Source organism: Borostomias antarcticus (genome assembly GCF_949987555.1).
Source record: "Borostomias antarcticus genome assembly, chromosome: 33".
NCBI lineage: Eukaryota > Metazoa > Chordata > Actinopteri > Stomiiformes > Stomiidae > Borostomias > Borostomias antarcticus.
In genome coordinates this window covers 2,492,091-2,516,761 of record NC_140266.1, presented here as the reverse complement: position 1 = coordinate 2,516,761, position 24,671 = coordinate 2,492,091, and the positions used below count along the sequence as shown (strand labels likewise).

General features: G+C 47.4%; 1 protein-coding gene across 1 annotated transcript in view; it reads right to left on the bottom strand.

The window, feature by feature from the left end:
* Positions 1-467: 467 nt before the first annotated feature.
* Positions 468-24,671, bottom strand: part of kcnq2b (potassium voltage-gated channel, KQT-like subfamily, member 2b) — a gene marked incomplete at both ends in the record, with an annotated part of 32,473 nt that continues 8,269 nt past the window's right edge. The window contains 14 exons of the mRNA XM_084460545.1: positions 468-1,220; positions 2,260-2,374; positions 5,331-5,462; positions 5,563-5,671; positions 13,901-14,169; positions 14,853-14,888; positions 15,043-15,111; positions 15,840-15,934; positions 16,806-16,901; positions 17,230-17,340; positions 17,895-18,020; positions 22,306-22,481; positions 23,610-23,736; positions 24,152-24,242. Of these exons, the coding sequence (XP_084316671.1) occupies positions 468-1,220; positions 2,260-2,374; positions 5,331-5,462; positions 5,563-5,671; positions 13,901-14,169; positions 14,853-14,888; positions 15,043-15,111; positions 15,840-15,934; positions 16,806-16,901; positions 17,230-17,340; positions 17,895-18,020; positions 22,306-22,481; positions 23,610-23,736; positions 24,152-24,242 (2,305 nt within the window). The remainder of the gene's footprint in view (positions 1,221-2,259; positions 2,375-5,330; positions 5,463-5,562; positions 5,672-13,900; positions 14,170-14,852; positions 14,889-15,042; positions 15,112-15,839; positions 15,935-16,805; positions 16,902-17,229; positions 17,341-17,894; positions 18,021-22,305; positions 22,482-23,609; positions 23,737-24,151; positions 24,243-24,671) is intronic.

Here is a 24,671-nt window from a genome sequence, read left to right as displayed (position 1 = left end):
CATAAGCGTCATTACGAATTGAATTCAAGTGCCTTATGTGTCATTATACTGTATGTGATCGTTTCCATTTACAAAGTTGACACGATGATTTGAGATTCCATTTGTGAGTCTGAGAGATACAGTAAAAACAATCACTGGCGAGCGTCGCATCCATAAGCGTGAGTACATACGCGAACGAACGTGTGTGCTTTAAGTCAGTGTTGTCGACGCGAAACATTCCCAGTTTTAAAAACGTCACTTTTACTTCCTCGGTTAAAAGGGGACATCTCGTCCCCGTCCTCTCCTCTGAGGTCTTTCTGGAGCGGCGGTCGGGGACGTCCTAGGCTCCCTCGTTGCCGCCTCACACCCGGCATGTGGGCCTCTCAGCTCCGTGACACGAGTAGCCCAGTGTTCTGTTACTTTAAAAGGTGCCCTGTCACTTTAAGAGGCCCCATGCTCCTTCAGCCCTGTCCCAGTTTCGGGGGGCCCTACTTGGGCCCTGGCCAGGCCCTGTCCCCCTCCCCGTTGGTAGAGTGGGGCGAGGGGGCGCCGAGGTCCGAGTCCGAGTCGGACTCGCCCTCGGCGATGTAGGGCCGCACCTTGGCGCAGCGCGACGCGCCGACGGGGCCGCCAAAGTAGCTGTTGTTGAGGAAGTCCAGGTTCTCCTTGGACTGGGAGATGCTGAAGCCGCTGAAGGAGCGCTCCAGCTCCTCGTGGTCGACGGACGGGATGGAGATGGAGGTGTCGCTGTCCTGCTGCTTCCCCTCCCGGTCGGCCGCATCGCCCCCGCCCCCCGCCGCGCTGCTACGGCGGGCGCCACGGTGCCCCCCGCTGTGGCTCCCGGAGGAGCGGTCGTGGGCGGGCGGCGGCGGGATGCGGACCAGGGAGGGGTCTCCCACTGGGGAGGGGGTGTTGCCCCGGCTGCGCTGGTGCTGGTGGGACTCGCTGATTGGCTGCTGGTGCCAGGAGGTGGAGGGGGGGCAGTGGCGGCGGTGGCCCCCCCCGGGGGCGGAGCAGGCTGGCGGGAAGTCGAAGTTCTTCTGGCTGGCCGTAGAGCTGTTGGAGCGGACGAGCTTGGTGACGGAGCCGCTCTTCACCATGTGGTCCACGGGGCTGTGGTAGGGCGGGGCGGGGTCTGGTTCCTTGGACCCGAAGTAGGCGTCCGTCTCCGATTGGGGGATGCCCATGCGCTGCACATAGATATTCACCAGGAAGTCCAGCTTCCTCTCCATTGACATCACCTGACAGGGGGCAAAAGTTAGGGTATAGAGTTCGGTTGAAGAGAACTCAACATTTTCATCAATGAAGCCACAGGAACACCTGTCAGGTCAAAGGACTCCTGTGAGCTGAAATGGAGAGAATGTACTTTCGAATAGAGTGGTCTGATGTCATTTTGTAGGCTGAAAAGTTAGCACCGCTGGCATTTGGTTCTGAGTTCCTGTGGGAAAAAGGATTGGATTTGGATTGGATTCGCCAATAATGCAGAAAATAAGATATGTGTTCAACAGAGACTCCCAAACTGGAGGATGTTTTGTTATAAACGCTGTAAAAGTTAAACTAAATAATTGAAGATGGGTTTAGTTCATTTTGAAGCCTTTAGCTGGTTCTGAAGTTGATGTTGCTAGTGCTAACACTCTTGAAACTGGACTACATGAGTCAAATGTCTTTCTGACAGTGCTTCGGCTACTGGGATAGCTATGAAAATGTATCTAGAATTTGCGTTCGTTGTAGCTAAATCTGTCCGTGGTAGACACTGTATCTTAGTTAAAAGATTGAGCAAGCCAAGATTGTTTTGTGTTTAAATGTGTGGTATTTACAGTATTCGGTTTGGGTAATCTCACATCCTCTAGTGCTAGCTCACGTTATGAAAAACATGGTGGCTATGTGACAGCCAGTTTCTATAATGGTTAGCATATCTCAACAACATTGACCTCAGAACCAACTAAAGACTCCAAAATTCACAAAACCAATCTTAAATGATGTATTATAACAAAACCTACTCCAGTCTGGGAGTCTCTGTTAAACACATACCTTATTTTCTGCATTTTTTCGTGAATCCCATTCAATTTTCCCATAGTACAACCAAATGGTGGCAATGCCAAGTTTTCAGCCTGCAAAATGACAACATCACCTCACCACTCTATGGTGCATAGATCACCTACTGTACACCTGATGCCACTCAATCCGATGGGGGACACTAGCTCAACGCTGCCCCCTAGATTCACAGAGTCAATAAGGTACCAGGATGTGACACCGGACAGTCGGTTAACAGCGGCGCACCTGTTTCTCCACCTTCCCCAGGCGTCCCATCATACTGGGGTCTTCAGTACTCTCCTCTGTGGTCCCTTTGGGACGGTCCTTGTCTGGAGTTCCTCGACCTACGATCTGGTCAACTCTACCGATTCAAAACACAAACACCTCTAGAACAAAGCCAATAGTTTCAGGACAACAAAAAAAAAACAACAACCCCGAAACCAAAATGAGTTCATCCCCTTTTTTGAGCGATAAGCGGGTCCCAAATCGACAAGCACAGACCGACGTCGATTCAGGGCTGTCATTTAACAACAGGACAGGAACACGTGGCCGTTCCAACTGACAGGTCCGCTGGAGGAAGAGAGTGCAAGTAGAGAGGAGAGAGCTGCAGATTGAGGGAGAGCTCTCACCTGCCTAGCTCTAAGCCTTATGGGAGTGGGATGGGCTCATGCACGGCATGGTGGCACATACAGTCTAAACAGAAACAGAACAAATGCTCCAGTCATCTTCTCTTCCCCCCTTAAAGTAAGAGTTTCTTTACTCCACCCCCTTGTGAGAGGGTGAGAAAACTCCCCTTGGCGTGCCTCTCTGCAAAATGGTGGCAACTCCCTTTAGTTCCTATGCAATATGGCGAGGACAACTCAAACCAATCCATTGCTTTTAGGATCGGTGAGGGCTGGGCCAGTGCAAGCCTTGGGGGAGGGGTGGCCAATAGGAGCATACTATCACTAAAGAGAGACATGCAGGTGGACAGGCCAAGTATTGGGATGACATCCTGTCTTTCACATTCACGTCTGGTCTTTATGCCAACTTAAAGGGAAAGATCATTCAAATGACATATGAACATGTTTGTCTCTATATTTTGAGTGAACTACACAGTACACTATCCTGTTAACCATGTGGTAAGAATGACATAACGCCTTTTTTTTAACCTATCATTACAGTTTCTGATGAAATTTCATTCGGGATATTGACATCATTATTTCTAAGAAGGCAGTTTTGGTCATTATTGGCGGAGCTAAAACACTTTGAGCATATAATCCAGAATGGTCATTCAACACTATTATGCTGGGACTATGGTATTAAAGGTTGAATAACTTAACACAAGGTCAATGTCCTTCAGCAGGAAAGAAGAAAAAAAAAGACTCTTGATCTGAGTAGACCATGCAAACCATGGTCGAGCAAAACATGCTAATCGACACTGCCAACGAATATCCGTTAGCAATTTGAATACTATGAAATGGACGCTGTGCAGCCGGTGGCATGCGTCGCTAAGCTGCATGCTGATGTGCATACTAAGACTAAGGAGTATGCAGTATGCAGTTCCACTGGGTTGTCCAGAGGCCCCTCAAATCAAATCAAACTTGGCGCATCCCTCAGCAGCCAGTGGGCGCTAACGAGCTAGCCGAGATCTGCTTGTAAGCTCTTCACTGTCAAGAACACTGAAGGCGTTTTTTCAGCTCAACCCTTTTTAGTTCGGCGGTGGGACTGAGCTGCTGCTGCTGTTTCTCTTTCATCCCCTCACAGGAACAGCTGGTCCGCATGCAGTCGCCCCCACGGTAGGCCGAACCAAAAACCGGTCTGTTGCCGTTTGTAAACGGAATAAACAAGAACTGAAATAAGCTCTTAGCGTGATAATATGTTTGGTGAGGCCTGACCTAGGTGAGAACTGAGGGGACTCTTTGGCTCCTTTGGATGAGTACCTCTTATGGCGAGGCGTCGAGGGAGCAGTCGTGCCCACAATCATATCTATCCTGGCAAAGTAGACAGAGAAGACACCGGCACAATGCATGATGACGCAACAACAATGACCACTCGACTCACGGACGCCCGCGTGACACCGTAACCAGGACACACCAGAAACACCAGGACAAAAATAAGTGACAATATATTCCAAACATACACTGGTAAGTCATCAAATTGCGGGGATGTTACATGGGGTGTGACACAATGACGATGACATCGTTTGGAAGTTGCTGTGTATGAGTTACCTGCAGCCCGTTCCCTTTCAAGACATTATTTGGAATATATCTGCATTTGAAAACTCAACATGTTGAGTTTTCAATATATATATATATATATATATATATATATATATATACATATATACTGTACGTATATATCGAGGACGGCATTGCCCCCCAAGGATGAGAGAGAGGGCTGAATGCTCAGGATGGGGCCTTGCCTTATCTATATCCATGGATGACAGTATCCCTTGTCTTCAGAAATGCTCGGTTATGCACCCTGGGTTGAAGATCCATATGTCATCATGGATTCCCATGTCATTGTGTTGAGCTGAGCCCAGAGACTGCCCTGACCATCTGATGTGTACAGGTATCCTGGAAAAAACGCTGGTAAGGAGACTCACCATGTTCCCAGCTGCTGTAGAAGACATGCTTGTCCGCACACAAGAACAACAACCCCACCAGCAAGCAGTCCACCTCTTCATAAACAGACTATACCCAGATAGCAAGCGGATGTGTAATAATTCTGGGCCGTATATGGGCCGGAACTAAGCCACAAGGGCCAGATCTGGCCTGTATATGGCCCAGATCCGCTTGCTATCTGGGTACAGACGTCCTTTATAGACGGTCTACTACTGTATATGTAATTCATAGAACTTAATCTAGATATGAGTGTTGATATAGACTAGTTATTGACACCTTTTAATGTCTTATTTTGTAAACGTCTCCTGTCATATTGTTGTAATGTCTTACTGTCTTATGTCTTAAGTCATGTCTTGATGTCTGAGAGTGCCGGGCACAGTGCATTTCATTGTAGTTTATAAATACACATGACAATGAAAGCCTTGAACTTGAACCTGGAATATTCCTCGTGGCACAGGGAACGTTATTGGGGTAGAGCTCCTCTATGGGCTACACAGCACAGGTGAATGGTGACCACATCACTGCAGAGGAACAGACATCATCACCACCACACACAGGGTGACCCTAGAGGCGGGGGCATGCAGAAGCCTCAACTCTTAGTCTGGTCTAGTGCCGAGTGCTATCAACAGCTGTAGAAGGAGAAAAAAAGGGTAAATGGAAAGAGAGAGGAGAGAGAGAACATGAGAGAGGAAGGGAGAGAGGGTCTCTTGCCTGGACTGCAGGTTTTTGATACGAGCCAGCATGTCCAGGTGTCCGGCGGAGTACTGCTCGATCACATCCATGACATCGTAGGGCCGCAGGCTCTCTTTGAACTTCCTCTTGGACACCATGAACCTCATGATGCTGAGGGCAGAGACAGGAGCCTTTCAGGTGAACCGCACGCTCCGATACCGTATACGTATCATGCGTCTTTTCCCGAGAGCGTCTTCGATCGATATCTTACCACACGGATCTGATGGCGCCCTTGAGTCCTAGAGTTAGGTCCTGAGGGACGAACTCACAGTGGCAGCTCTTATTGTCGTCCGCTACGTCCTCTCCTGGCAAGCTAGCCTCTAAAAGGACACAACGACAAGAAACACCAGGGCTCCGACATTAACACGTGGTGAGGTAGAGAAGGACAGGAGGGGTGAACATCTGCTGCGCCTTTAGCTTCCAGCTTATTCAGGCCTGGGTGTGTCTGCATGGAACCAAGCCAAGACAAGGCACAGCCATTAACGTTCACAGCCCGGGATCACAGTGTGGGACTGGGCAACGGGACAGGTTAATGGCCATGTCGGTTCATCTCATTGGCCGATGCAATGTAGGGGACGACAGGGAGGGGGGGGAAGGGAGGGGAGGTGGGTTTGTAGCAGCATCAAAGAAATGGCAGTTCCAGAGGTTATGGGTTCATATCTCATAACTTACCACTGTGGCCCAAAAATATAGAGGTAGTGTGTGCCCAAGTCAGTGTGCTCGTACCTAGCGATGGAGACAGGCCCCAGAGCTACGCTTACACTACAATATAATATATCTGCAATCAAGATAAATGAGGTGGATGGAAATTGTTTGTGTTGTGAATGGGCTGTCAGTCCAAAGAAAGCCAACATGACATGAGCTATGAGGCTATAAAGCATGCCTTTTTAATTTCCATAATCAGATATTCAACTGATTTGGTTCTTAATCTGGTTCTTATTGCTTTGGTTTTTACATTTGGTCATTTTTTCTTGACTACTGTTACTACTCTTTGTGCTGTGCGGTAATGCTCAGCCTAACACTCTAAGCTAAACGAGAAACAGGGGACTTGGATATTGGCTTTCGCGGCCACACAATTCACTTTCTATTACTGTAATGGATTGCCTTTCTATTTTGGGCTACAAGGGCCAGATTTACAATTAGACTTGGGAGACAGAAAGTGCAAACTTGGCACTGAGTCAAAGGTTTAGCAAAGTGTGTGTTAGACTGTGTCTCAAGGTTTCAGGGTTTTTAAGGTGTTTTAGAAGATGCAGCTTATTCTCGCCACTCTTTCAAGTTCTCGGTGACTTTATGAGGTAGCTGTGATTCAGTCTCGTGTGTCTCTGTTAGCTGAGACCCTGAGAAGCTCTAGGATTGCCAAGCGAATCCCTTAGCGGATAAAAAGAGGTAACCGAAACTTGCCTTTGAAGAAGGGCGTCAATAATTTTGGGCCACAGCATTTACTGAGCTATCCTGGTTTACTTCCAACAGTCCAACTGTCATGGGGGGGGTGGGGGGAGGGCAGGGACAGTAACATCGTGCGCCATATGCCAGCCACCTACAGAGCTGTGAAGCTGCTAAACACGCCCTCCCTAAATGTCTGTTTTAGGAGAAAGGAAGGAAGGACAGATCGTTTCACTGCTCTGTAGAGCTCGGGTTCAAAGGATTCTTAATGGGTCTGATGCTGTAGCTAGCTGTCTCTGTGAGCTTGCACACTTTCCTTCATGCGGGTTCGAATGCAAGAGCGGCAGCCATTTTAGGTCAAGTGCACGACCCTTTGGGCTGCTTGTTGGAGTTTGGGCTGCCATGGAGCTTGGGCCGTCGTGGACTGATAGAATCTTCTCGTTACTGTGTGCATGGGATGGGTTCTAGAATGGATCATGCACTCTATTGGCTCTATCTAAACACAGTCTTTTTTGATGGGTCTAGGTGGCCATCCCACTAGGAGACAGGGGGTGTATCCTTACTGATTAACCCCTCAATTGCTGCAACAGAGGTGGAGAGGAGGAGAGATATGAAACAAAGCTGGTTAAAATCATAACACAATGACAAAAAAACAGGCTTATTATGAAATAAAATACAATAGAATGGTGTCAACATGACCTGAAGGATAGTGGTAATATTAGTGTTAGAGCGGTATATTCAGTGTTAGAGTGGTATCTACACTCCATACTACGCACACTCTCTGAAGGCACACTACTGTCAGGCGCCCTCTGGGTCCTAGCTACCGCAGGCTTCTGTTCTGGCCCAGCACTGGCAATGCTGACTCAGTTAATATCAGGTCAACACACGCTGGAACAAACAATTCAAGAGGTTTGTGTCTGAGCCTCCTTAAGGGCCGGCGTTGTCCATCTCCGCTACAGGGAGGACTGGGAGTAACCGCCAGCTACCTGGGATGTAGGGGAGGGGCTGATGGGAAAATGTATGGGGGTCAGTAAGTCAGTTCGTTAGGCCAATCAGACAAACACAGAGCCAGGCCTGCGGGAGGAGTCTTATTTTGGTGGCGTATGATCAAACTGCTGTATTGTGCCTTCTGAGTTGAATATGCCGCTCTTACCCAACCAACAACCATGACAACAAAATCATAATTCTGAGTGGAACCTGTCAGTCATTTTTGTTGCATTGCAATGACAGTATCTCCTGTATATTTTACTAGCAAGAAGCAAGGGAGTACAGGATCGTGAGATAAATGATCAATTTCTGGAGATACTAAGTTGAGCCGAGGTGTTTGCGTTCGTTAGCGTCGGCGTGTCGACTCCGTCCGCCAGTTCCCGTATTGTGATGTCACACCGGGAAGAGCGCGGCGAGCGTCAACCGGACCGCATAACGCCACCGCGGTTGTGTCTGGGGCGTATACGGCGACGAGCTGTGGTGAAATTTTTTTTATTTTATTTATTTAACCTTTATTTATACAGGTAAAAAACACATTGAGTTCAGAAGACTCATTTACAAGTGTGACCTGTTCACAATCATTCAACACTCGTTTCACTAAATTACAAACAACAGGACAGAATTACAAATAAAACATACAGGACTATGTGTAACAATAACAACAATGGAAGTCTAAAAGTGCAAAGTGCATGGGGGATGAGAACAGGGGAGAGTTATCTTGGAGTGCAAGAACATGATATTGGCACACTCACTAAATCAAGCAATAGTCGCTTAAACCTTTTGAAAGAGATCAAATTTGACAACTTAAGACTCAGTTGTAAAGAGTTCCAAGAGGAAGGGGCTGCATATGAAAATGCTCTTTTGCCTCTCTCAGTGCGGACCAGGGGGATGGAGTACGTTATGATGTCCTGAGAACGAAGGCCGTAGGTGGAGTGTTTGCGCGAAAGGAGAGTAGATAAGTAGGTGGGAAGCAGACCAAGAATGGATTTGTAAATGAAAATGTACCAGTGATGGGTTCGGCGAATGGAGAGAGATGGCCAGTTAACCAGAGAGTATAACACACAATGGTGTGTGAGTGCTTTACAGCCTGTAATGAAACGTAGCGCGCTATGGTAGGCTGCATCCAGATGTTGTAGACAGCTAGCAGAGGCATTCATGTACAGGACATCACCGTAGTCCAGGAGAGGCAAAAAGGTGGCAGCAACCAGGCGTTTCCTTGCTGCAGCTGAGAAACATGACTTGTTTCTAAAGAAAAAACTCAGTTTTAGCTTAAGTTTCTTTAAAAGATTGTCTAGGTGCAGCTTGAAGGAGAGGCTGTCATCAAGATGAATGCCAAGGTATTTGTAGCTAGACACAAGCTCAATAGGGGTACCCTGACGAGATATAATGTCAGGAAGAGCAGCTGGCCCCCGCTTGTTATTCGTGAATACCATGACTTTAGTCTTCCCTGCATTCAATACCAGCCTGAGCTGAGACATCTGGGACTGTAGGGTATCAAAAGCTGTCTGTAGAGACTCCAGAGCACGGATGATGGAAGATGCAAAACAGTACATGATTGTGTCATCCGCGTATAAATGAACCGTAGCATTTGCAATAAACCCTATTTCATTTATATAGATGGTGAAGAGGGTTGGTCCCAAGACAGAGCCCTGTGGCACCCCATTTAAGACAGTGAGCATGCTGGATGAGAGGTCACCAAACTGCACAGACTGCTTACGTTGGGACAAGTAGTTGGTGAACCAGCCTACGGCATGAGAGGACAGACCAATATCAAGGAGGCGCTGGCATAGGAAGGCGTGATTGACGGTGTCAAAAGCTTTAGATAGGTCGATAAAGATTGCAGCGCAGTGATTCTTCCTATCTAAGGCCTCTGTAATGTCGTTTACGACTTTAACAGCGGCAGACACTGTGCTATGGTGCTTCCTAAACCCAGACTGAAAGGGTGAGAGGATGTCATGTGACTCCAAGAAGTCCTTGAGCTGGACATTAATTAGTCGCTCAAGGACCTTGGCTAAGACAGAGAGCTTAGAAATTGGCCTGTAATTGTTTAAACATTTGGAATCACCACCCTTCAGGAGCGGAAGCACAAAAGCAGTTTTCCAGACCTCTGGGATGACATTATTGGAAATAGTTAAGTTAAAAATGTGTGTAATAGATTCTGCAATGATATCTGCAGCCAGTCGCAAAAATAGAGGTGGAAGATTGTCGGGACCAGATGATTTCCTAGGGTCTAGCTCCGTTAAGGCTTTCCAAACATCACCAACAAGGAGTGGAGAAAACGAAAAGGAATGGTGCCCAGAAAGACCACTAGTGGTCCTAGCCGAAAAAGGGGGATTGGACGGGGCAGAATTTGAATTTGTTCCTGGCAAGGAATCAAATAATAAACCAGAGGCTATAAAGTGTTTGTTGAAGCAGTTTAACATCTCTGATTTATCAAACACTGGGATCGAGTTGTCAATGATATGGGGGGGTAACTCAGCAGGACCAGAGTCGACTGAGAGTGACTTCACTGTTTTCCAAAATCTCCTGGGATCATTAAGATTGTCAGTGGTCTGAGAGAGATAGAATTCACTTTTTGCTTTTTTAACACAAGCAGTGAAGCTATTTCTCGCTTGGCGAAAGGAGAGCCAATCTGTCTCAGAGCCGGACTGCCTGGCAGCGGCCCAGAGCTGGTTCCTTTTGTGAAGAAGGGATGTCAAGTCGCTGGTGAACCAGGGATTGTTTCGACCTTTCACCCGGAAACGACGAAAAGGAGCATGCTTGTTGATAAGAGGGAGAAAGCTATTGTGGAAATATTCCCATGCAAAATCAACATCACCAAGCAGGAGAATGCGATCCCATCTGACCTGCTGCAGGTCATGAAGGAAAGCTTGCTCTGAGAAATTCTTCAGATCTCTTTTCTGGATGACACGGGGTTTAGAGCGGGGTATTTTGCAGTCCCTAATAGCTCCAATTACACAGTGGTCACTGAGGTCATTTGCAAAGACACTGGTTATAGTGAATTTATGAGGCTTATTTGTGATAATTAAGTCAAGTAGTGTAGATTTGTCTGCACACTTGGAATTGAGACGTGTGGGACCTTCAACGAAAATTGATCGAATTGATCTCACAGATCATCGAAAACAACAGGTCTGCATCCAATAAGCTCTCAATGACATCCTACTGTATGTCCAAATGTTATCTAGGACATGCTAAAACCAAGACACACATCCTATCCATCTATTGCGAATACTCGCTACAATGCAGCAGTGATAATGAGCAGAGATGATGGCGTATGCTCTATCTTGCAGCAAACAGTCATTGTACACCAACATACATCCGGTATGTTCTTCATAAATCAGCAGACAAGCAAGGTTACGGATCAGTGTAAGCCTTGGATACCCGCGGGAATCGAACCCAGTTGCTAAGAGCAGAACCAGGGCCAGCCAGCGTCTAGGAAGCAGCCAGCCTGTTCAGAAGAACGCACCAGAGCTGCAGGTCTGGCAGTGCTGGGGGCCCCTCCTCACAGCGGGGGGCCATGAGGAGACGGCCGCGACGTCACCGGACTCAAATCCACATCCCACAGGAGAGGACACCTGACGGGCTGCAGCACAGTATTACAGTGGGTGCTGGGCTGTTTCTCGTTTTCGCATGGCAACCATCGGAGTCTGATTCCATACAGAATATGTAGCTATATATGGTCTGCTCCAGTTATATGAAACAGTTGAACTCTCGTGTTAACTGTTTGCTGCAATAGAGCTGTATAGAATGTATGGATGGTGCCATAATGCCTTCGTGACAGTATGAGAAGAATGACATGCATACATAACTTTAGTGAATACAGAGGGGGGTAGACACTTACATATGAATAATACATATTAATAATACTTCATTTGCATAGGTCTAATGTTATTTCGGATGTTTCTTATGACCATGGTATTATAGGCATTATAACAGATAATTTCAAGTGTTACCTGGGTAATGCTTTAGTGACCCACTTTTAGCGAGCTCTGCATTTCATGTGTTACCATAAATGCTTTGAAAATGTCATTACCATGTTACAACATGACACGATGACACACATGTACCCCCACACATCCAACAGAGATCCAGCAGTCATCCTAGCCATCTGCTATTGCCGGGCAGGTCACAGCAGATCCTAATCATGCCTCTGAGATCCGTCTATTTCTACCGGACCCTGGGGACACGCTGTCCTGCTGTTTGTCACCCCTGCCTCCCCTCCTCCTCCGTGATCAGGGCCAGTTGGCTCCCTGCCGCCTCGGTGACAGTAATTGATGGATAAACTGGGAGTGACAGAGTAAACATGCACTTTGAGGCCCAATGGTCAGGGTTGGAAATAGCCCAGGTCTAGATGACGGCTGCTGTTGGACAGAGGGGAATGAGCCGCTCGCTAGCGCTATTAAATGACTTGATGATTGGATTGAGGGCCTCCATATCCATAATTTGGTACAATATTGATGCCAGTCAACTGTGATAATAGCATGAGATGGCAATATCATTTTAGCGTTTGGTACACAGAAAACATAAAAGTTTGACCGTCAGGTTTGCGTTGTAGTAATTCTGGTTAGTAGGAGAAAAAACCTTGGATATGGAACATGTCCAAACAAGCACAGTATTTGGAGCATCCAAGTAATGTTAGATAAGCACTTCTAAACAGTGCACCAGTATGGAATGATATGGACTGGCTGGTTTCATTTTCCTTGAGAGACCAGAAGTAATAGTAATGTAGTCTCTGGAATATTATGTCAGAAATGAAAGAGAATCAGAATAGTCGTTACACGGCAGTATATTAAAGGGGAATAGTGATGAAAATAAAAAGATAGAGAAAGAAAGAAAACAAACAAACAAACAAACAAACAAACAAACAAACAAACAAATAAATAAATAAATAAATAAATAAATAAATAAATAAATAAATAAATAAATAAATAAATAAATAAATAAATAAATAAATAAAAACATGAAGGTGAAGCCAGCATAGCAGGAAGCCAGACGCTTCAAACATTTGTGCATCAAAAACAAAATCAGTCACTCTCCAAAAGATGGAAAACAAAACAGAACAAATTAAAACCTTAAACATGACAGCAGACATGTACAATGTAGCAGTAGCTGTACACTAGTAGTTGTGTTGTGCTGTTAATATGATAGAGGACATGTACAGTATAGTAATAGCTGTGCAGTAGTGGTTAAGCTTGTGTTGGGCTGTGTTAACATGATAGAGGACATGAACAGTGTAGTATTATTAGCAGCTGTACACTGGTACTTTGTGTAGTTTGGTAGTACAGTAAGCTTGTGTTGTGCTTTGTTGGGCACGTGAACAGCAGAATGGAAGCTGAAACCCATCCCCTGCCTGACCTGGTGAGCTCTTCTGTCTAAAATCTTCTTCATCCTGCATCTCAATCAGCACTTTAGACCAGCGTCAAACAGAGAAACGGGGAGGAGACCGTGAGCGCGACATTTCAACTGTTCATGTCAATAAAAAACAAAAAACATGTTTTTCTGTGGTACAGTAACTCCACCAGCTACACCGATGAAGATACAGATACGTACAGTAATCTGACAGATATGTAGGATTATTTCATACTTCACATAGCAGGGCAAAGACAAGCTGCCTCAGTTGTGGAGGAACACTACTGTACATATCATAAACGTTTATCATAACACTATTAGGAATATGTTGTTTTATGTTTGATTGTTGTATGTATCAATGATGTCCTTCCTTCCATGTTATCTATGAACAAGAGCCATCATCAGTGATTGAGTTCAGCTAACATGAGCTTGTCAGTGCCCCTTCATTCTGGTCATACTGTACTTTGCAAACATGAACAATCCACGTACAGTACAACAGCAAACACAGCAACGGCAGCCCAAGCAAGCCAAGAAAGGCGAACAAAGTTCCAAGAAAAGTAACAAGAAAAACATCACTAAACACGAAAACATGTTCTCAGACTCTTAACGCTCACAGTAAATGACATCACACCACACCGCACAGCCATCTCCAGTTGATGGGTTAGTCTGCGTCACAACACAACTCGGAAAAGGGGACTGTCACATCTACAACATGTACAGTACGTCACTAAAGGTAGTACAGTGTCACACATAGCACATCCGTTAGCTTGTAACACACAAGGTCAACGAGGCTGACTGGAAACACGACGGTCCAGTAAAGATAGTCCTACCTTCTGAGTTCTGCCGCGAGGCCCCGCCCTTGATGCGGAAGGCCTGGCGCCCCCGGCCGCGCTCTCCGAAGCTCCAGCTCTTGGGCACCTTGCCGGGGCTGTCGTCCACGCCGTTATCAGCGCTGGGGGAGCGCCGTAGGGGCTGGGGCTGCCCCCCCTGGCCGCCTGGCTGGGCCCCCTGGCCTGGGGCCCCCTGTGGGGAGCCTTTCCCCTTGGTCCCAGAGCTCCGGGGACTGGAGAACACGCGCTCCTTCAGACTGACCTTCTGACTGCAGGGGGTCAGGGGTCAGAGGTGAAGAGGTGGGAGGTGAGGAGCAACACATGCATGTTGTCAGTCAGCATTGCTGTACTGTACACCTGTACTGTACACCAAACTCTAGTAACAGGTCTAGTAACAACCTATACCAAAGGCAGTCATTGTGAATAAGAATTTGTTCTCGATCGACGTGCGTGGTTTAATAAAGTTTAAATAAAATGTGAATAAAAAATAAAAAAGACAAACTTGAACATACCAGGTTAGGCAATTACTGTAATCTCCTTTTCAAATGAACAATAGGACTGACACTGAAATCAGGTCTGGTGAACGGAGGCTAAAACGTGCGGCTGTCTGCCTCAACTGGCCTGAGTCAGCATGTGCACTTCCTGGTTCTCGACCAACCAGCGGAGCGAGAAGGACAGAGCCCAACATCCTGTCACCCTCATGAACAACATTCACGCTGACGTCACGTCCGACACGCACCGCTGGTCTGAGATCAGAAGTGAGGGCCACAGCATCATCCCGCTTCCCTGTCCTTGTTTAAAGAGCAGCTGGTCATCTTGGGGCGTGGCGCTGACTGTCATCCTACTGTATATCGCATGCAGCGTCAGATACTTCCTGTTTATGCGGTGGGGCCGAACGGATGAGCGTGTGGATGAGCGTTGAAGACGGCTTTCTGTGTGATCTTATACTAACCTGGGGGAGGGCTCTGGTTGCTGCTGGGTTTCCTTCCTGTATATGGGAAACACACACACACACACACACACACACACATATGTTGTGTGTCATCAGATTGTCAACTTATCGATAAGGGCCTATCATTTGTCATTATCGTCAACTCATTATGAAAGCACTGGTGACGAGAGAGGGTCCTGTTCATTCTGACCTGAACGACAGTCCTGACTTGCTCTTCAGATTGCGGAGGAGATCCAGCTGGTTCAGGGGAGGTATGAGTCTGGTGAAGGAGAACAGAGGATCCGTACAGGTCAGGTATCTCCCGTCCGGCTGTAATCGCGCTCACGTTTCTGCGTGAAAGGATGAACTCATAACGCTCCTCACTAGCCACGTTTCCATCCACTTGTCAATCAAATTGTGTGAGGATCGCTAAAAATATGAACGCGAATAAAGCCGGTGAACGTGCGTTTCCATCTAGAGCTTTAATTAGCAATTATATCTGGACTCTATGACATCATACTGTCCCTTAAAGGAGATTCACTTGATACGATTAGATCATGCGAGGAGGAATAACTAGCAGAAGAGATAGCAGATAAACACGCATTAGACAGAGTAAATGGGAGCACCTCATGTGCATGGCTTGGACTTATACAAGTTAATGAGGTCCATTGTTCTTAATTGACCCGACTGGATATGGTTAGTTCCTCTCTAAAATATAGCAGCACCTAATGTCCTGTATAGTTTTTGTAAACGAACGACGGGGCTGAGCACTTTCTTGGGCACTGAGCGGGGGGGGGGGGCACAGATCCACATGGCCTCAGGATGCTGATTGGACATCACCATTAACCTTCAGGTTGTGAAAAAAAGCCAGATGGAACGGTCGGGGGGGGGGGGGGGGGGGTTGAGATCGATGGTGTGGGATAGCTGGTTTCGTCTCCACTGACAGCCCCCCAGTCGGAGTCAGGAGGAAGCCTGCGTAAATCTACTAGATTTATTAGCGATCAATACCTGTACATCGGCACGGAGCTCGTCCTCTCGTAGTAATCCCACGTGGAGTGCATGTCTGTGCGGTTGAGGTTGGTGGCATAAAAACGCCACGCCGCCTGTGAAGGGATGAGTACAGAAAACGTTAACGGCACAGTAGCGTTCTGAAGATGTGGGTAAGGAGAATGTGTGTGTCTGTGTGTGTGTGTGCGTGTGTACGATTCTGTCTGCCTCTGTGCTCTGGAAGTCGTCTGACATCAACACCTTCGAACAAATCCATATGTGAGAGTGCGTGGTAGTTATGACTGGTTTGTGATGGCGCCCGCCCACTTCAAGCCAACGTCATTTACTTAGTGAATTGTAATTTGATCTGGTTCACCCGGCACTATGAAATCAATGACGACGTTCCACAGGTGCAGACGCTGAGGTAAATGAAATGCAACTCAAAAACATTTGAACACTCTCAAATATCCGCTGTGCCCGTTTGACCCAGGTCTGCTTGGAGTCCTGTGGAAGTCTGCCTCTCTCTGTGTGGAATGCTGTAGTGTTTTCCAGTGGGCTTTGTGTGGAATGCTATAGTGTTTTCCAGTGGGCTCTGTGTGGAAGTGTGGAATGCTGTAGTGTTTTCCAGTGGGCTGTGTGTGGAATGCTATAGTGTTTTCCAGTGGGCTCTGTGTGGAATGCTATAGTGTTTTCCAGTGGGCTCTGTGTGGAATGCTGTAGTGTTTTCCAGTGGGCTGTGTGTGGAATGCTATAGTGTTTTCCAGTGGGCTCTGTGTGGAATGCTATAGTGTTTTCCAGTGGGCTCTGTGTGGAATGCTATAGTGTTTTCCAGTGGGCTGTGTGTGGAATGCTGTAGTGTTTTCCAGTGGGCTCTGTGTGGAATGCTATAGTGTTTTCCAGTGGGCTCTGTGTGGAATGCTATAGTGTTTTCCAGTGGGCTCTGTGTGGAATGCTATAGTGTTTTCCAGTGGGCTCTGTGTGGTTGACCTGGATGAGTCCAGCAGCAGGGTTGCGTCGCTTCTCGAAGTGCTTCTGTCTGTGCTGCTCCTGGACCTTGAGGGCAAACCCAGAGCCCAAGATACCCTGGGAGACACACACACGCACACACACGCACACACACACACACACACACACACACACACACACACACACACACACACACACACACACACACACACACACACACACATACCATGAGCATAGGTGCACTGATCTGCGCTCACACTCTGAATGTCATTCTGTGTCTGGAATGACCTAAGGCAAGGCAAGGCACATTTCAGCAACAAGGCAATTCAAAGTGCTTTACATGACTCATTAAAAGCATCAAGACAAAGTGCAAGAAACACATAAAAGGTCATATAAAACGAAAGGTAAAAAAGGACATTTAAAACAAAATGGACTAAGGACTCACTGCGGGAAGGGCGAAGAACGAGACGCCTATGAGGGTGAAGGTTGCAGCCAGAAGACGTCCGTTCCACGTCACCGGGAACTTGTCTCCGTATCCGATGGTTGTCAGGGTGATCTGAGGAGGTGATGGTTCCATGTTGAGTTCATGTACTTTCCTATCTATCTATCTATCTATCTATCTATCTATCTATCTATCTATCTATCTATCTATCTATCTATCTATCTATCTATCTATCTATCCATCCATCCATCCATCCATCCCCCCCTCTCTCTCTATCTATCTATCTATCTATCTATCTATCTATCTATCTATCTATCTATCTATCTATCTATCTATCTATCTATCTATCTATCTATCTATCTATCTATCTATCTATCTATCTATCTATCCATCCATCCATCCATCCACTCCCCCCTCTCTCTCTCTCTATCCATCCATCCATCCATCCATCCATCCATCTATCTATCTATCTATCTATCTATCTATCTATCTATCTATCTATCTATCTATCTATCTACAGTATCTATCTATCTATCTATCTATCTATCTATCTATCTATCTATCTATCTATCTATCTATCTATCTATCTATCTAATCTGTGTGTCTGTGTGTCTATATCTAAAGACCTGCCGTGAACGCAGACGGAGAGGAGAGACAGTGTGACTCACCAGGCCCCACCACAGCGCGTCAGCGTAGGTCTCAAACATGTCGTTCTCCTCCTTCTCCGCCAGGTACACCAGGAAGGAGGCCAGGATCAGACACAGGAAGCCGATGTACCAGGCTGTGATCAGCTCCTGCGCAACACACAGCACACACCGCCTCTGTGACGGACCGCAAACGAGACACGACATCTCCTGCTTACTCAACACGAGCCGCAGAGCCGGTAAACAGAGTAGCTGGCTCGGAAACTAGAGTCGGATGGAGAAAGGAATTTGATGGACTGACGGACAACCTAACCCGGGTCCGTATCCTTTTCCTACCCCCGACCCCTGCCTCTATCTGGGCCCAGGCACATTCACGCACACACAGACATACACCAGTGTTTGCCATGTCTCTCCTATGATGTTTTTAGCCTCTCTTACTCTGAAAATGTAATTTATTGTAATTTATTGCTTTATAAATGTTCTTAGCCGGTAGACAAACATACTCCAGGAGCTTGCTCGATCGCCTTGTTGAGAGGGGTCAGGGAAGAATTTTTACAGCTCACTTTTCTGGCCCCCAGGTGATTACTGTTTTTTTTGCTTCCACTGGAATATGTACTGTAGGGGTGGGACCTATGCCCACCTCCCTTGTTCTCTGTAAAGCGCATTGTGTTACCTCTGGGTATGAAATAGCTATATAAATAAAGCTTTGATTGATTGATTGATTGATTGATTGATATACAAATAAAGCTTTAATTGATTGATACAAATACAGCTTTGATTTAATTGATTGATACAAATACAGCTTTGATTTAATTGATTGATACAAATACAGCTTTGATTGATTGATTGATTGATATACAAATAAAGCTTTGATTGATTGATTGATTGATATACAAATAAAGCTTTGATTGATTGATTGATGGACGGCGAGAGTTTTTTTTGCCATAGTGTTGACAGCCAATGGAGAAAGTCTAGATGGAACTCTCAATCTCTTTTTTCACCGGATAAAAAAAAAATTGAAGTTCAAAAATGAGTTCACCACATCGGGTCCCACCATATTCACCATTTCACGAAACGGCAGACGAGTTACGCCCCGCGACCAGATACCCGGTGTAAGCCTAACAAACAGAGCTTGTCAGGTTGTGTGCGCCGGGAGTGTGTGTGTAACCCGAGCCCCCACGGAGAGGGCCATGGCTGATAATGAAAGACAGGTTGCTGCAGTCTGAGCTCCACCCTGACCTTGGCAGAGTCCCTGCCCCCGGGGAACGGCCACGCCGCTATTCTGCTGCAGTCTGCAGGAGGAGGAGGAGGAGGAGGAGAGGAGGAGGAGGAGGAGGAGAGGAGGAGGAGGAGGAGGAGGAGGAGGAGAGGAGGCCGCCACAGGAGGGCTGGCCGAACGGGCGGAGAAGGTTCTGGAACGTGGGGAGAAGTCCCTTCTTACAACGCTACCCCATTTTGGGTCAGTTGTTCTGGGCTCTGTCACAGATGGGAGGAGGTCAGCCTGGACTTGTACAGGCCATGGAGGCCGGTGCCTACAGTACCCCGAGAATGGACTGGTCAAGGAGAGAAAAAGAGATAGCTGTAGAGATAGATAGAGAGAGAGAGAGAGAGAGAGGTGGAGAGGAAGAGAAATAGACAGAGATAGAGAGATACAGTAATAGAGGTTGAGAGAGAGGGTAGGTAGAGAGAGAAAGAGAGAGGGAGACAGAGATAGAGGTAGAGAGAGATAGAGGTTGAGAGAGAGAGGGTAGGAGAGAGTGAGAGAGAGAGAGAGAGAGAGAGAGAGAGAGAGAGAGAGAGAGGGAGGGAGACAGAGATAGAGAGAGATAGAGGTTGAGAGAGAGAGAGGGTAGGAGAGAGTGAGAGAGAGAGAGAGACAGAGATAGAGAGGGAGACAGAGATAGAGAGAGATAGAGGTTGAGAGAGAGAGAGGGTAGGAGAGAGAGAGAGAGAGAGAGAGAGAGAGAGAGAGAGGTGAAACAGGTCTAGTAGAGAGAGGAGAGAGGGGGGTATTCTGCCGGGGGCGGGGGGCGTTAGGAGAACATCTTAAAGGTCGGAGAGATGAAGGGCATGGGGCATGTGGAACAGAGAGCAGCCGGTGCCCCTGGCAGATGGTCGCACTGGACGTTAAAATGGCCCCAGCTCAAGATCACACAGTCACACGCTAACTCATTACTGTACCCTCTGCTCGGCCCCCACTCACCGTCCTGGGAGACCCGTACTCTAAAATGCTTCTGGTTCTGCTCTCATGTTTGGGACTAATTGGTCTGCTTAAGGAAAGAGCAAGTCGTTAGCCTCTCTGATCCAGCAGCAGGCTATATTTATTTATTTACCTTTATTTAGCCAGGCGAGCCCATTGAGACCAAGGTACAGTACAATGGTGCCCTGGTTACGCAATACATCATACAGTAAGCAATATAAAAAGGTATCAAAAACAATATAAACAATATAAAATCACATTTTACAAAATATACATTTTAACATTTAAATACAATGACAACATTACACAACACACACAGACCTCGAACCCATACTCCAGATTTTTTTTTTTTTTTTGTCCGACGTGACTAAAGCATCTAATTTAATAGATTAATGAATAAAACCTTATTCCATGCTCTGTACGAGAAGCTAGAAGGCGTTGTGTCCTCTCATCCATATTCAACATTGTTTACAGCATTACAAATAAAGAGCCTCCTTTTGCTCTAGATGGAAACAGACGACCTTTAAACGCCGAACACAACAGCATCTACATATATTACCTGAACACAACAGCATCTACATATATTACCTGAACACAAGAGCATCTACATATATTACCTGAACACAACAGCATCTACATATATTACCTGAACACAAGAGCATCTACATATATTACCTGAAAGAAAAGCTCTGAGCGAGAGGACAAATTGAGTACATGCTGTACAACTACACCGTACGCCACAAGAAGAAGAAAAAGGCTTTCCGGTCGAGGCCAGTGGCACAGTGAGAAAACCAATCAGAGGAAACAGACCGTGGCTGCTCTCTCCACAGTGTCCTGACCTCATCCATTTTAGCCCGACACTCGGCCAGAACATGTCATTATTAGAGTGTTATCTCTCCTCCCTGACCCTCTAGTGTACGCCTGCACGGCCGAGGAGACACTCACACACCCTTCCTCCTCATCGACCAGGCGTCCGCGCTGCACTTGACAAATTGGAGGAGGGTGCACTTCGGAGAAGTGGCTGGGGGTCGCTGGACAGAACGAAATCAGAAGTGGGTCACGCACATCCCAAAATAATTAATAAGGCAGGGGCTGGACTAAAAAAGCATAATGTATCAAAGAAAGTAAGAGTCCGCACACTGTAGCTCCCATGAAGATTATTTATGGACAAAAAATATATAGAAGTGACGTTTCGAGCGACAACGCTCTTCCTCAGACAACTGAATAAACATAGCCACACCAAACATTTATATGGTATCTAAGGGTCACATGACCCTAATGGGATAGACAATTAACCCATTTTCTTTAGACAGGTGAAACCCATCTGTCCATTGCTGGACAGAACGGTCGGAGAACGGAATATCCACGGATCCACGTGCCTGACACTTCAATCAAATGTAAATTGTATTACATTTTATTTAATACTTTTAAATAAAGTAAAAGTATTGATTGATTGACACTTCGATCAGTGAGAATGTCTTGGCTCGTCCCCGTTTCCACCTTCAAAGGTGTCATCTCAGACGTTCTCACCTCATCTCAAACTGTTTTTCCTCCAGGTACTGTCATATCATCCATATGTGCTTTTTCTCTTTATCACCATTACAGTCATCTCTATGCTTAGCTGCTGTTGTTGATGTATTTTGTGTCCTTGTGTAGTTGTTATTATTGATGTATTTTTGGGCTTTTTTTTACCATGCTTTTATCTTCTAGCCCACCTCCTTTTCCCTGTGGCTTTGTCACTTCCCAGGCCGCCATTTTAAATAAGTATATATTCTTAACGACTTGGCTGATGAAATAAAGGTTAAATAAAAAACTAAACAAGAGCAGGGTTTGATTCTGACTGTAAAAGATGGTTGTACAGTCGGTAGTGTGGTGTGCCAGCGATAACGTTAACGTTACACTCCAAAGCCTTTTAGGAGAGATGCCTCGTGAACCTATCGATCGATCCGGTTAGGTTAGGCGTGTTAAGAAGTGGAGCAGGGCGGTTTCACTGCGTGCGGCACGATCAATAAACTTGAATCAATACACCTGACGTGGGGTATCAGCTGACATGTCAACGATGACATCTCGATGTCTCACTTCTGCAGGCGCTCTCTACACTGCGGACAAGAGTCCGTTTCAGGTGGCATGGGCATATTTGGCTTCATCGATCGCTTATCTCCGCACACACGCACACACACGCACACACACACGCACACACACACGCACACGCAGCCCGCCAGCTGATTGGTTTACCTTGCTGTGGGCGTAGACGACAGAGCCCAGCAGTTTCCAGGTTCCACCGCGGCGGTCCATGCGGATCATGCGGAGGATCTGCAGGAACCTCAGACTCCTGATGGCGGAGGTCGCAAACACGTTCCCCTGGGTCCCCGCCGCCAGCACGGAGACGGACGCGATCAGCACCATGATGTCTGGCGTTGGAGAGGGGGAGAGGGAGGAGAGGGGGGGAGGAGGAGAGGGAGGAGAGGGGGAGAGGGGGAGAGGGGGAGAGGGAGGAGAGGGGGAGAGGGAGGAGAGGGAGGAGAGAGGGAGAGGGGGAGAGGGAGGAGAGGGGGAGAGGGAGGAGAGGGAGGAGAGAGGGAGAGGGGGAGAGGGAGGAGAGGGGGAGAGGGAGGAGAGGGGGAGAGGGAGGAGAGGGAGGAGAGGGGGAGAGGGGGGAGAGGGGGGAGAGGGGGAGAGGGGGGAGAGGGAGGAGAGGGGGAGAGGAGGAGAGGGGGAGAGGGGGGAGAGGGGGAGAGGGGGGGAGGGGGAGAGGGGGGAGAGGGAGGAGAGGGGGAGAGGGAGGAGAGGGGGGGGGGAGGAGGAGAGGGGGAGAGGGAGGAGAGAGGGAGAGGGGGGAGAGGGGGAGAGGGGGAGAGGGAGGAGAGGGGGAGAGGGGGGAGAGGGAGGAGAGGGGGAGAGGGGGGAGAGGGAGGAGAGGGGGAGAGGGGGGAGAGGGAGGAGAGGGGGAGAGGGGGAGAGGGTGGAGAGGGAGGAGAGGGGGGGAGGAGGAGAGGGTGGAGAGGGAGGAGAGGGGGGGAGGAGGAGAGGGGGAGAGGGGGGAGAGGGGGAGAGGGAGGAGAGGGGAAGAGGGGGAGAGGGAGGAGAGGGAGGCGTTCAGATCATGTCTTAATAACATCCGTCGGTCCAGAACCCCGTTTGTACGTCTGCTGGACCCCTCAATATTCAAACGTCTGGCTTGGACCCCTCTAAGACATCTGTGGACGTGCAAAACGGGTTCAATATCTCAACGAAAAAAAAAAACATTCATTCTGGCTCCTCATTGGATGTCTTTGGACGTCCGAAAAAGACAAAAAAGACATCTAAAAGATGTCTTTTAGACGTGTCTTTGCTCAGTGGGTCTTTTTGAAAGGGAAACTACTGGCGATGGCCCCGCTTTGGTGAATCAAGTTCGTGAGTCGTTTCGCTTCATCATCTCCACCTGGGTGATGCTTGTAGCGAATCGGATTTCGGAACAGATATGCTTTAAGAACAACCGTGCAGACGTCCTCTGACGGGTCGTTTGACGATGCTGACCGCAGGGTGGGGTTTGAACTCACCGATCACGCAGAAGGGTTTGCGGGCGAACTTCAGGCGTCCTCTCCACCCCCTGTATCTGCAGCAACATCCCGCCGCCCAGATCCTGACGATGTACTCCACGCCGAACACCACGATGGTCACGATTTCCTGTCGGCAAACCAAGACTTCCTGTTAAACCAGCTCTGCCATTGGCCTCCTTTAAGTCAATAATTCATACTGTAACAGCAGTATTGAAAACCTCAATAAATGATTGTGTGGTCATTGTAATACTACAAACAGATACAGTAGTGTTACGATTGTCGTGCATAAGAACACTTACAGTACACAAGTGTTATCGATGAAGTTGAATGTACTTTTAAGTCAATAATTCATACTGTAACAACAGTATTGAAAACCTCAATAAATGATCGTGTGGTCATTGTAATACTACAAACAGATACTGTAGCGTTACGATTGTCGTGCATAAGAACACTTACAGTACACAAGTGTTATCGATGAAGTTGAATGTACTTTCAAACGTGAATTGTTGGGGAAGGGACATATGATTTGCAACCATGCATACCAGTATATATAGGGCATCCTCGGAGCTCTTCTCATACTCCTTGATGGTGGAGAACACAGACAGAACCAAACAGGAGAAGACCAGCAAGAATCTGTGGCGGAGAACGAGAGGGAAAGAGAAAAAACAACATTAGCAGTCGCTACGAGCCGACCGCGTCCGATCTAATCAACCCAACGACAGCCATAACAAATGGGGGCTTCCGTTCCTGCTACCGTAGCGATCAGTACCTCCGCACGGCGTGGCTGGCAAGTCCATCATGACGGGAGTCAGTTCGATTTCACACGGCGAGGCGCACTGCTAGGGAGTCAGCACCCCGTGCAGATTCAATTGATTCATGCAGAACTGCTGAGCCGAGCCGTATCCTTCTCTCGTGTCTCGACACAGATGGGGAAGCGAGAATAGAGATCATGCTGGAGACGTATCATATTTCTGGCTCGTACGGTCATCACGAGTAAGACAGACATTTTCAGAGAAGCATAATAGAATAGACTGGAACGTGAATAAGATCAGGGTGACGCAT